Raw genomic sequence first — 12,431 nt, 5'->3', positions numbered from 1 at the left:
ACATTCATGACTGCTGCAGCTTTACCACTCAAAGTTCTTACTCGTTTACACATTTTTTGGATTGAGTTCATGAATAATTGTTGCACGATTGTATTCTATTTCCTGTTTTCCAATCGTTAAGACAGAAACATAAATGAACACACAATCCAGTCACCCGTGTGCATCTGCTCTCCTGCATGGGCAAAATAAAAAATAAAAATAAAATAACCGCCAAGTCCAGAGATCCTCTCTGTGTGGACAAAGTCATGGCTAGGACACACAGCACTTTGGAGAGGAGAGCTGAACATTGTGCACAGTGAAACAGCATGAGTCAAGCTGCTTTATCTTTGTTGGAATTATATAACGAAAGGAATGTGCTTTGTTTTAGATAACACAATGCAAGATATAAAAGCTAAAATGAAGAAAATAGAGTGTTTGGTACAAATAGAGGGGAAAGGATTGAAATGAGGAAGAGCACAACAGGTCAGAAAGGTCAGGACTGTGTGAGAGCCGACCTATGCCAGGTGTAGCAGCAGGAGTTTGGCACAAGCATCTCTGACATATCTGTCTTAATTAAGTGAAGACGGGTGGACTGGCAGTGAGACGCTTCAGGTTAGAGGGTGAAAAAAGTGAGAGGACACAGAGAGAAAGAACAACCTGAATATTCAAGAAGTGGCTTCATTTAAATGGTAAAAATGAAGATGCTGTTCTGTGTTCATTTTTTTTAACCAAACGCCAGACACAGATGTTGCAGATGTGTTCATTGAAGAAACAGAAATACTAACAAAGGGATTGATGTGTAACCAACGGAGCTTCATCCAGATTACTTTACAATCAGTGCCAAGTCCCCAGAAAGGAGGAAAGACAACATAAGACAGGAGGCGTTGGAATATTCTCGAAGATGACATGACTGATTCAACGACTCCAAGAGCAGCTGTGGTGTTTAATTAATGTCTATGGATCCAACCGTTGAAAAAAGCAAATGTTTCAATTTGGTACCGCCATTGGCCTGTTGAAAACAGCCAGAAAAGTTGACTACCATAGATTTAGATTTTGGGGTGGCACCTGGGTTGACCAATCAGAATTCAAGGGGGAGGAATGCCACCCTGCCTTGGTCTTGGTCTTGACTCTGTCTCGATCCCTAAATGTCTTGGTCTTGTCTCAGTCTTGGAGCACACTGGTCTCGGGTATGTCTTGGTCTCGGTTAGTGTGGTCTACTACGCTACTGTAACCCTTTGAGGGCCAAACTTATGTGGTTATTATGCGTTGGCTTCGATTGGACCCACAGGCCTGGCTTCAGGCTGCTGCTGGATAGAGAGCAGAAGATGATGTTTAGTAATAAATGAAATAAAGGAGAAAAGAAATGGGAGAGAGAGAGAGAGAGAGAGAGAGAGGGGGGAAGAGAGAGAGAATGAGCAGATGGAGAGTTTGTGTTTTGGAGAGGACGGCACACAATACGCTCACCAAGGAGCTCGCTCTCAGGTGCTCCTGCTGGCAACATGTGTGGAAACACTCAGATGGACGGCAACAGCAGTTGTTAAGGGAAGGAGGGCTGTGTTAAATTCATTGTATCAAAGCCGTCCCAGATTTTCCTGCCCTGGAAAGAGATGCGAGCCAAATGTTCTGCTGCTGTAGCTCCAAATGCAGAACCTAACTCCTAAACAGAAGGATACAGTGTCCACAATATGTAATTAATAAGGTCCAACCAATAGTTTCTAGACAAAATAATAATACAACTGAAAGGAAATATTAGAAAACAGACATGTGTTTAAAGCTCCTCCAGCTCTTATTAAAATCACAGTGCATCTGTAGAAACGCAGACTCCTTCCTATATGTGAGGCAGCATTATTATGAAAAACAGGCAACTGTATAAGCTGCCATAGCCATGTGATACTGCACATTCAGCTGCACAGACACAGACACATCAAGCGGCTTATTCCCTTTTCAAAGAGCACAGAATGCATGTAAATGCGCTCATTGTTGCATGATGCCTTGGCACATGTACAGCTGCACACATGTGCCAGAATATGTACGTAAAATCCACAGACGTTCATATGTGCAATCACTCAAATATACACGCTAATCCTCCACGCGTTCCTTCCCATTATTGCAAAATGTAAATGAAAGCAAAACAGTTTCTTTTCAATCTCCTCATTCGAAGTCATCAGTTTTGCATAACATTGCTGCTTTGTAAAGAAAAATAATGTATTCCTCCGAAATCTGTTATTTGATATTTATCAGGTGTATTCTCTGCTGGAAGACTAGAAACACCCAAAAGTAATGTCATTCTGTACCGTCAGACTATAGAGTAGAAATATGAAGCCTGCTTTGTCATGTTTCAAGAAAAACTTCCAGTTGTTCTTGCAGTTTACCTTAAACGGTAATAGTTGTAGCAGGATTGTATTTAATCCCTGCACTGGTTTAAAGAATTGACCTGAGGGAGTGAATGATTACCGGCCACTCTGTTTCTCTCCTCAAGGGCTGCTGTTGAAGTGCCTGGAGTTACACAATGGAGCCCACATTTGAAGTGTTCAATAAGCAATTACCAGGCTGTAATAGTGCTTAGAGACTTCCCTGAAATGTGTGAAAATGAAAACCACTCCGAGGCGTTCTGAAATGACAAATATAGGACACTGGTTTCAGTCATTTCAGCTGGTATAAAATATTATAAATGACTCAACAAGGAAACAAGCAAAGGGAAACCGAACCTCTGCTAAAGAAAATTAATTTGTTTACAACCAGCCAACGGAGGACTTCTGTTTGCAGTCTTTATCTTAATATTGTCCAAACACTCTGCCTGCAAACGGATGAATCATAGATGCTGCACAAGAAATTCAAATCATCCACACAAAGCTCTTTTTTTCCTGAGAGTGCTGTTAAAGAGCTCAAGTAGGTGAAAAAATGAAAAACCCCAATATGCTTTTAAAAAGCCTATGGTATAGAGTGGTATGATCATACCATATTGAACAGTATCTGATGTATTAAAAAGAGGACTGTCAGCATCAATCTGGAGTAATTAGAGTCTGAAATGAATGCATTCATTTTTGTCAACCTGATTAACCTGCATGCTGTTTTGTCCCTTTAGGCACAGCGTTGATAAAATGCGGCATCTTTGGATGTCTTATTTCACTTTTAAAGAACTCAAAGACAGCTCAGTTGATAAGTAATAAGGAATATCCAGCTCATGAAATCAAACATTTCACTCTTTTACCGTCCTCTCGTTTGGTTTTTGCAGCAAATAAAGTAATCTCAGTTTAAGACAGGCTTTTATTTTGGATTTTTGTCCTCACAATTTCTATTTCAAATGTGAAATTATGTCATTTCAAACGTGCCATTAATCGTGATTATTTATTGAAATTTTGGGATTGATTGTGAGTAAATTTTTTGATCATTTGACAACCTGATTTAAACCAATATCAACCAGCCCCATTCATAAACATTCATTACAACTAATGAAGCTCCACTGGTCATACATCTTCTGACCAGGCTTTACACATTGTCTTAAGAGTGTTTTTTCCTGGTGGGATTGTGTGATGAGATCAGTCACACAGGAACACAAGCAAACACATACAAGCGTACTTTGTCATAAACAAGCAGTACAAGCTCATAGAACCTGCTTCCTGTTTTATTATGGAAACCGGTGTTAAGATCTATAAAAAAAAGGTACCACGTCTTATGATTCAGTGTGATAAGGGCTCAAAATGAAGGGAAAAAACATCAGACAGAAGACTCCTTTTTCTCTTCAGGAAAAAAGATATTAAAGAGGCTATACAAACAAGGTTGTTAGTGTCTTTAGGGAAGAGTCATATAGAGGGTGGAGGGTGATGACCGAATAACAGAGTCGACTTCCACTCAGGGGTCTTGTGCTGATTTGACTTGACATTCTAAACTCTATGTTAACTCTCCACAAATCTCCGGTTTTATTGCAACAATATCCCTTATCTACCTTCCTTCACCGTGTTTGTTTCTCTCTATTTCTGTTGGTGTTTTTAATCCAAGGTCATTGATTGTAGACTGCAAAAGCTTTTTATTAATAAATGTAGTAAAAACCAAACAGTCAAATCTTTGTGGATGAACACAGCGTCCAGGGATGTGCACATTTATCAACTAAATAGTTCAACGTCAAATATTTGCATTCGTCACAGGATTGATGGCACAATTTTTTCTTCCCCAATATTGATTTCAACACCTAGAAATGAGAATTTGACCCCTTAGATACTGGTGCAAAACATAAACACAAACATCTCTGGTGGGAAAACAATGATTGCTGACATGTTGCTAGCTCTGAATAACATTGAAGAGTTATCTTTGGTTTGTTATTGCCACATTGATTTCTTAATGGGCCAGGTGGTTACAGTGTTGGTACCATTGCTCTATACATTTTAGACCAAAACTGATACTGGTATTGGAATCGAAAAAACTCTTTCACAAACTGTCTTAAGGGCTCATCAATGTCAATTAACCATGTCTCTTCCTTTATTTCCCTTCCCCCACTGTCTCTCCACCTATCCAGACACGACTCCAAGAGACTTCTACAAGAGCTATCCAATGGTAGACTACACCCACCGCCAGTCACCACCCACTTTCCAGCCAATCAACTTCCACCCAAAGGACAAGCCTTTCCTCCCGCCACCCGACATCCATGCGCCACTGGCCATCACCATTAACGCGTCCCAGATCCCCAAACCGAAGATCTCCAAAACCAACACCCATCCCCTCACATCCAGTTCAGCCTTCAAGGCGTGGGACCCCAGCAAGAGCCACATCCAGCACCCTGCAGCCACCCACATGGGCCTCCAGGCACAGCCGCAGCACCATCCCATCCAGCAGCACCAGCAGCACCAGCAGCATCAGCAGCATCAGCAGCATCAGCAGCATCAACAGCATCAACAGCATCAGCAGCATCAGCAGCATCAGCAGCATCAGCAGCACCAACAGCACCAACAGCACCAACAGCAGCAGCACCAGCAGCTGCACCAGCAGAACAGCCGGCGCCAGGCCTACTCCAACAAGAGGCAGTTCAGCATCGAGACACTGCCCGAGCTATTCTCACAGCCGCTGGGCTACGGTCACTCGCCGCACATGCACCCAAAGCACAAGGGACTTCCAACCAACAGCAAGACAGAGGTCACTGTCTGAACATGGAGATAAAAGTGGAGGAAGCCAAGCGACATCATACTAAATGCTCGGATATCTGATATATCTAAAGCTGTGATGGCAAGAGGGAAGCAGGCAGGCAAATATCGTGCTTACACTGATTTTTTTTTTTATCTGTGCAATTTCCTCATCAATGTTGACAACACTTAAAATGTTGGTTACATTTGTGTACTTTTAAAAAAACCACTGGATCAAAACAGCAGCAGCAGATGAGCAGTGAAGGTGGTGGATTGGCAGGTGTCGGCTGTGACTCTTTGAACCAGACGTCTCTTCTAAATTATTGAGTGGCCTCTCAGTGTGTTCGCACAGCTCTCTCCTTCTCCCTTGCACCTCAATGACACTCTGCACTGCTCTGTAGTACCACTCCACCATGCACAAATGTTTAAATCCAAACCACAGTTACAATTTACCCCCAAAAAGTAGCCCGGATGCACTCTGCTCAATTCTTCTGAGACTGTCAGGGAGGCTGGAAGGGGGAGTGTTTCCCCCCAAGACTTTGGCTCCCTATCAGCAGAGACAATGCTATTGTGTTGTCAGCTCCCATTGCCCTCCAGCCCCTGCAGAGAGAAAGTTATAAGCCTGGCAATTCATAGCAGATAGAAGGGCGGGTTGGGGGTGGTTATTCATCTCATTCCAGGGGCAAATGAGATGAGAAGGATCTGAACCGTGTATGCACACGCGCTACACACTTGTCAAAAACTACAGAAGGCTCCCCCAGCAGTGTCAGAGACCACAGGCATCCCACTGATACACAAGCAGATGCACACTTGTGTCTTGTCTCACACTGATCCTCAGAAACTGGGGAGGAAGTGAATAAGCAGGCACCCTCATTGGTATTTGTAACAGTTTGTCGGGCTGCCTGTTTCAGTCTCCCTTTGTCTTGTGTTGTTTCGGATGTTAAGAAATTGCAGGACATGTCACAATGCCTGGAGAAAAAAAAAAGAGCAAACGAGTCCATGTGTACAGAAAGGTCATCCAAAGTCAATGCACCATCGCAAGTGATTCCCCAGCATGGCAATGCACAGCTGTTTGGAGCATTGGAGAGGCTGAAACCGTTTGTCTCATTGCTTTGTGATGTACTTCAAAACCTGTAAATGTACTACTTTGAAATGCACAAACTTTCGACTGCTCGCACCAAAAGAAAGAAATATATGAAATGTTTTCAAACACTGTAAACCCATGAAGCTTTTTTTTTTTTTTTTATGAAAATTGTCCAATTTCAAGAGTTGAATTCAGACCCAAATTCTAAATAGTTGACAGTATTTGGACACGACACATATTAATAATTTCCAGAATGTAGTTGTTATGACTCGTTTACATGGATTGTAAGGGAATACAATTAAAATTCAGTAGTTACCCCACAGTTATTCTATTCAAGTTGTACTACTTTGGGCTCATCTGTTCTATTGAAACAGGAGTTTGATCTGGACCCAATTGTTAGCTAAATGCTACAGCTGGAAATGAAACAAACCTCTTTCTCCAAAGTTGTCTGATTTATGTGCGGTTTATTCAGCCCTTTTGCTAACGTACGCTACTGATAAGCCCATTTTCTTTGGAGTTGGAGGTTGTATAAACCCAGCGTCTTCTTTGAACTACAGCATGATGGAATGGTGGCACATAATGTGATAGCACCGGACTATGTTTGTATGCATTCATTGACGGTAACATTAAGCTAGTTTGGATCTTTGGTAAATATTGTCAAACCAAAACCTGGCTTTTGTAGAATTTAAAGTTATTTGTTTGTAAAATGGTCCTACTTGGTTAAATACAGAAAATCAGGGCATGTGGGTTTGGAGGCTGAGAGGAAGTTGAAGGAAAATTGCTTGTTCCACCAGAGCCACTTGAGGTACAGTATATTTATTGGTGAATGGCCCAGTTTGGTTTGATTCTACATCTTTGGTCTTTAACTTGATTCAGCTGCTCCTTGTGTTCTTATTAAAACACGTATCCAAGTAAACATGTTGATCCCTATACAGTGAGCAATAATGGCTGTTCAAGGTTGTTACTTGCTGAACTGTCAGACTCCAAGACAAGTGTTTGAAAGTGCTACTGCAACTCCGCTGTCCCTGAAATTCTACGACTGCTGTTGCTTGTGCAAAATTAGCATGACCCAAAGAGCCAAAATAGCTATTTTAATGGCATACGGGCCAGCTTGCAATTGGTGGAATGTCTTCAAATCTATTGTACTTTAACATTTTCAAGATGGTTGACACTAGTTATCGGTGGCTTTAGTTAACAAACTCAGTTTTCCTTCCTGAACCTCAAAATCTCTTTTCTCCATGCCACAAATTCCCACTTCCTCATCCCCCCACGCTACAACCGGTCTGACTCACTGACTGAATTCACCTTCATTTGTTATCAAGCGGACACCAGCTATGCCACACTGCATATGCCTGGCACATGCATCGGACAGGTGGTTGGCACCTCATCAAACATAAGTGTTCACCTCAGTCCAAGGACGTAGTTTTTGTTTCCACATTGGTAGGGACACATAGCATGGGGAGATGTGGAGAACCTCTCTCATTGATTTTCAACCCTTAGTTCCCTATATCCAGTTGTATTTATAAACATTGATTTGGTAAGACTTGCTCGAATGGTACCTAAAGTACCCAATCAAACAAGTCTCAAAATGACTATGCAGTCATTTTTACAGTAGTTTAATGTAACTTATGTACAGATCAAATAAGAGAGACATCATTTGAACTGCTTCCATCACATTAGCTGTGCTATCCTGTCTTCTGGAGAGTGTTGAATTACCCAACAAATTATTACAATTAAATAAACATAGTTTGTCTACAACTATGCATACATTCAGTTCAAGTAATGATGAAACAAACAATCCTTCCAAAACTGCTTAAAAACTCTTTTTCTCATCCGATATTTCACAAACCTAGACAAAAAAAAACTGCATACATTTCAAGATGACCCACTTTGGATATGAGTGCCTTTTTCCAGACCCTCCCTAAGCCTGGAGAACACTTCATAAAATGTCAAGCTGTTTACATACCCATAACAATCTGGACGCTTGTATTTGAACTCTGACCCGCTTGTCTTCCTCTCTGTCTCAGTTATTGGAAGTATGAGTGGACGTAAAGAGGTTTTACCATGTACAATATCTGCAAGTAATCATTACATTGTATGTAGCTGCACATTACTATGCGAAAAATGATGCGTCTTGCACCATGTCGGAGCTTTTAAATATACACTAACACGATGACTTGGTATGACTTCGAGTTTCCCAGTGTAACCAAAGATGCCAGGATGTCCTGACCTCCTTATAGAACAGGAGGGAGAGAGAGAGCGTTATCATTGGCAGGGTGGTAGCTGTTTCATATCAATGAGTATTCGGCAGACTCAAAGTGAATACTTTGAAATTTGTAATAAAAATCATTGGTTGGGAGAGTTCAAAAGTTGCAGGATAATTAAAGAAAGACCTCCTTCTTTTTAAATTCTATGCCCTTACAACAGTCGCACAGTGTTCTGTGCTTTCTCCCTCTCTCTTTCTGTCTCACTTTAGTTTCTCTTTCTCTCTTTTTTTTGGCTCCTCAGCAGCCTCCATGCTGTGTGTCATCTACCCCCACACCACCCTCTGTGCCTCCATATCCATGGAGGGTTAAGCGATGAGTTCCGAGCACTTGTCTGCTGTTTTGTACCCGTTGCTCCAAGCTGTTGTTAAGCATGATATTCTCATTGGATCTCATTTGGGCATGTGTGTGTGGAAGAACTATAATTAATAATTAAATCAAAAAAAGGCCGTCACCGTGTGGCTTGATGTACAAAACCCCCACACTCACATAAAAGTGAGAAAAGTCGAGGATAATAACACTCAAAGAGGACGCGTACAAATTCTAGCATCAACACACACACACTTGGGTGTAAAGGAACAGATGCTTCAAGATATACTATTTACATCTTGAGATTAGCGGATGCCAACATTGCTACCTTAAAAAATGAACCAAGTGGATTTTACATTAAATGCATTTTAATTTTTGAATCCATTGATTTTTCTTCCAAACCGAATTCCCTCATTAGCATCTCAATTTCATGGAGCAGCGATTGTGCGCAAGCAAATAAAGAGCGTGCAGCAGGGGTAAACTTTAACAGGGGTGGATAAATTAGCAATATAATGCGTGTTTGTAATGCTCCGTGGGGCTTCTTCACTTTACCTCTCCAAGATGTGGAGAAAAAAAAAACCTGCAAGGCAAGCTGCTCGGAGCTGCTGGCACGCTTTTGTAATAAGGGATCAGCTGAGAATGGGGATCATGAATACAAAGGCATCACTGGGATATGCATGGCGTGAATATGCATCAAACACATCGGCGCTTATGCTTTTTGCCGCCACCGCCGCCACACAGTATGTAATACCGAGTTGCAGCAGGTTTCTCTCCATCCCTTCCCCTGTCTCTTTGACTTTTACTCCCACGAGGTGCCACACTTTAACTGGGTCACTTCATATGAAAAGTTTTCCGGCCTCCTAAAGCCCTTCCAAATTTTCTCTCTGGGGTCCGTCCTTAATCACTCGGAAAGCATTAGAGGTTGAGGACAAACTAGGGACGACAGCGAGTAAACAAGCAATATATGTAAAGCAATAAGGGCCTGACCGTCCTCACCCTCTTCTTATCTTTTTATTTGTTGACATGCACTCTCCTCTTGAGTTTAGGGGGTGGGTGCTAATGAGGGTATTCAGTTTATGACCAGAGGGAGAGCTGAGCAAAAAGAATGGGCTCTGCAGGGGGCCGGAGATGAGAGAGAGTGAAAAGAGAGATGGGGTTGCATGCACTCAGCTGATAAAGCAATGCTTGTTTTTGTATCTGATTTTGTCTCTAAAAACTTAAAACCCGGGTTTTGTCTCTCTGATGAGCAGCTTAGAAAGCATTGTGTAGCCAAATGTATTCTCAGTTGCACAATTTCAACATTTGTTACTGTTGGGGTTGAGACATTTCATTCTTCTGCAGCACTGGCTGACTTAACAAACGGCACTAGGACAGCTCTAGGATGTACAATTAAATGAGCCGAGACTACGGTGAGTCCTCCAGGACAAACGGAGCCTCAGGACGGGCTACCAGCAAACTCACAAAGACCAACTACATCTTCTCAACTTTCCTCAAAGTTTGAAGGGAATGGCATGGCTCGTGATGACTGGCTGGCGAGCACTGTGACAGGTGGATTCATGCGCATTTCGGGGATCTACATAAGTGGTGTCACAATCACGAAACGCAATCATGCTGCTGTGCTGGAACATACCTTTTTGTTATGACTTTGCTGTGACCAGGATCTTTTTTTTTTTTTTGCTTTGATGCTGGATAGACTTCTTTGATTACCTTTGGGACAAGGACTACCTGAAAAGTACTGAATATGAGACTGAAAAAGCCTCTGTCGAGCTCCAGTTTTTGCCTCTGTTACAATGTAAATACACTCGCACAAACATACACCCACCCACCCACACACACACACACACACACACACACACACACACACTTACAGAGAGCCACAGAGGTGGAACACTAATTATATCTTCCATACAATTAACCACGACTTTGTGGTACAAACCAGGACCAAAAGCCTTGAATCGGGAGAAGCTGAGTACATCTAACTGATGCTCTAATCCAAAACGGTGTGAATGCTGAGACTGTTTTGGATCATCAGCTTAGCATGTGTTTACTTAATCTCTCCTGATTAATGATAGACTATGGCGTCACTCGCTCTTCTCAGAGCTAACTGACTGTTGTTTGTAAAACTTCTACTCTATAAAAGAAACAATGCAAGTATTCTACCACAGGTTATCTGAATGCGACCTGGTAGACATACTTGGGCTCTGTGATCCCTAGCAATATATAGATAATTGTGTATGGTTCAGTTGTTTCTTTGTTTTTCTGTCAGTTTGTTTTTTGTACTGTGTTTTTTCGAGGTTTAAACTTCTGTCAAAAACAAACGGGAGGGGGGGGAAAAAAAAAAAGATGATTTGACTGATGGGGAGTGCGCCCAGATTTAGTCCTGGCTGCACACCCCTTTAACCGCCCCCACCCCTCCCACACAACCCTTAAATTCCTTTACAACCAGAGGATGTCAATTGTTTAAAGCTTGTGATCTTTTGAGTTACATTGTATGGTATACATGCACTCATGTGCTTAATGTTAAAAGATATTGCATTGTATTCAAGTGCTTTGCCAACACATTAGCCGAAAGATGAAAGGAAACATTTCTTGTACAGCTTTTGCATCTGCAAAAAAAAAAAAAAGAAAAAAAAGAAAAAAAAAAAGTCATGCTTTGTTTCATGATCATTTCTTATAGGCGGCAATAGGCTGCCTTGGATTGCTATGTACTACTTGTGTATATATGTATGCTGTACCACTTGTCTGCTGTGAAATTTGTTGACTACTCAGCTTATATAAGGGCTTTTTATAGAATTAAAAGCAGACTGGGCAATCTGACGTCACTCTGTAACTCGAGACAAATTTCTCTAGAGGTCTTTTTGTTAGGGGTGAAGGGATATTAACAGACTTTTCATGCATACAATATGTTCTATAAAAACCATTTTGACTGACTTACTGATATGTCTAAAGGCACTCATACGACGTTGGCCCATGTGTCCTGTTTGAATAAATCTTTCAAGAAATACAGCATTCGTTGTTAATTGGACATGTGTGAACTGGCTGTTTCTTCTCAGGAGGATGAGTATTATAAGAAATGCAAATGTAAAACTTCCTTTGCTTGGTGATCTGGAAAAACAAGGTGATTAAGAAAAAGTATGATCAACGAAATGATTTTGCCGATTCGGGGGAAAGAACTGCTTGCAATGAGGTGTTAAAAAAGAAAAGATAACACTAAATGACTTGTTTTTATGAACTTTTAATGCCTCCTCACTAATCAGAATAGCTAGTTTGGAGGTGCCTGTAGCTTCTTTAGCTCTTTGCACGTGGTTTGTTTTCCTCCACAACAATCCAAGGTGTGAAATGGAAATATGCTGTAACAAGTTGGTAGCCTATATCCTGGCACAGAGACTGAGAAAAAATGGAATCAGTTAGCCATGCTATGTCCAAGGGTAACTTATGGCATCTGCCAGCACCTCTTAAGCTTACTCATTTCAACTTCATATGTGTTTGTTAAATACCACCAAAAACCAAAGTGTCAAGAGGAAATGTTGATATGTTGAGGCAGGCTCTTAGTTGCTATCTCCAGCAGCTAGTTATCCTAGCTTAGCGCAAAGACTGGGAAAAGAGCTAGTGTGGCTAACCAGTTCTACCACCAACTTTAAACTTTATTTGTTACAACTAATTACCACTTCCCTTCCCTAA

The 12,431-nt window shown here is 41.5% G+C and overlaps 1 protein-coding gene across 1 annotated transcript in view; it reads left to right on the top strand.

Moving 5' to 3' along the window:
* The window catches only part of LOC132954561 (protein shisa-9), a 93,383-nt gene extending 81,629 nt beyond the window's left edge, over positions 1 to 11,754 (top strand). The window contains exon 4 of the mRNA XM_061027144.1: positions 4,493 to 11,754. Coding sequence (XP_060883127.1) covers positions 4,493 to 5,118 — 626 coding nt within the window. The 3' untranslated portion in view covers positions 5,119 to 11,754. The remainder of the gene's footprint in view (positions 1 to 4,492) is intronic.
* The last annotated feature ends 677 nt before the right edge of the window (positions 11,755 to 12,431 follow it).

This window comes from Labrus mixtus, chromosome 20, assembly GCF_963584025.1.
Source record: "Labrus mixtus chromosome 20, fLabMix1.1, whole genome shotgun sequence".
NCBI classification, from domain to species: domain Eukaryota; kingdom Metazoa; phylum Chordata; class Actinopteri; order Labriformes; family Labridae; genus Labrus; species Labrus mixtus.
Note: the sequence above shows the minus strand (reverse complement) of the source record. Positions and strands in the feature narration are given on the sequence as shown.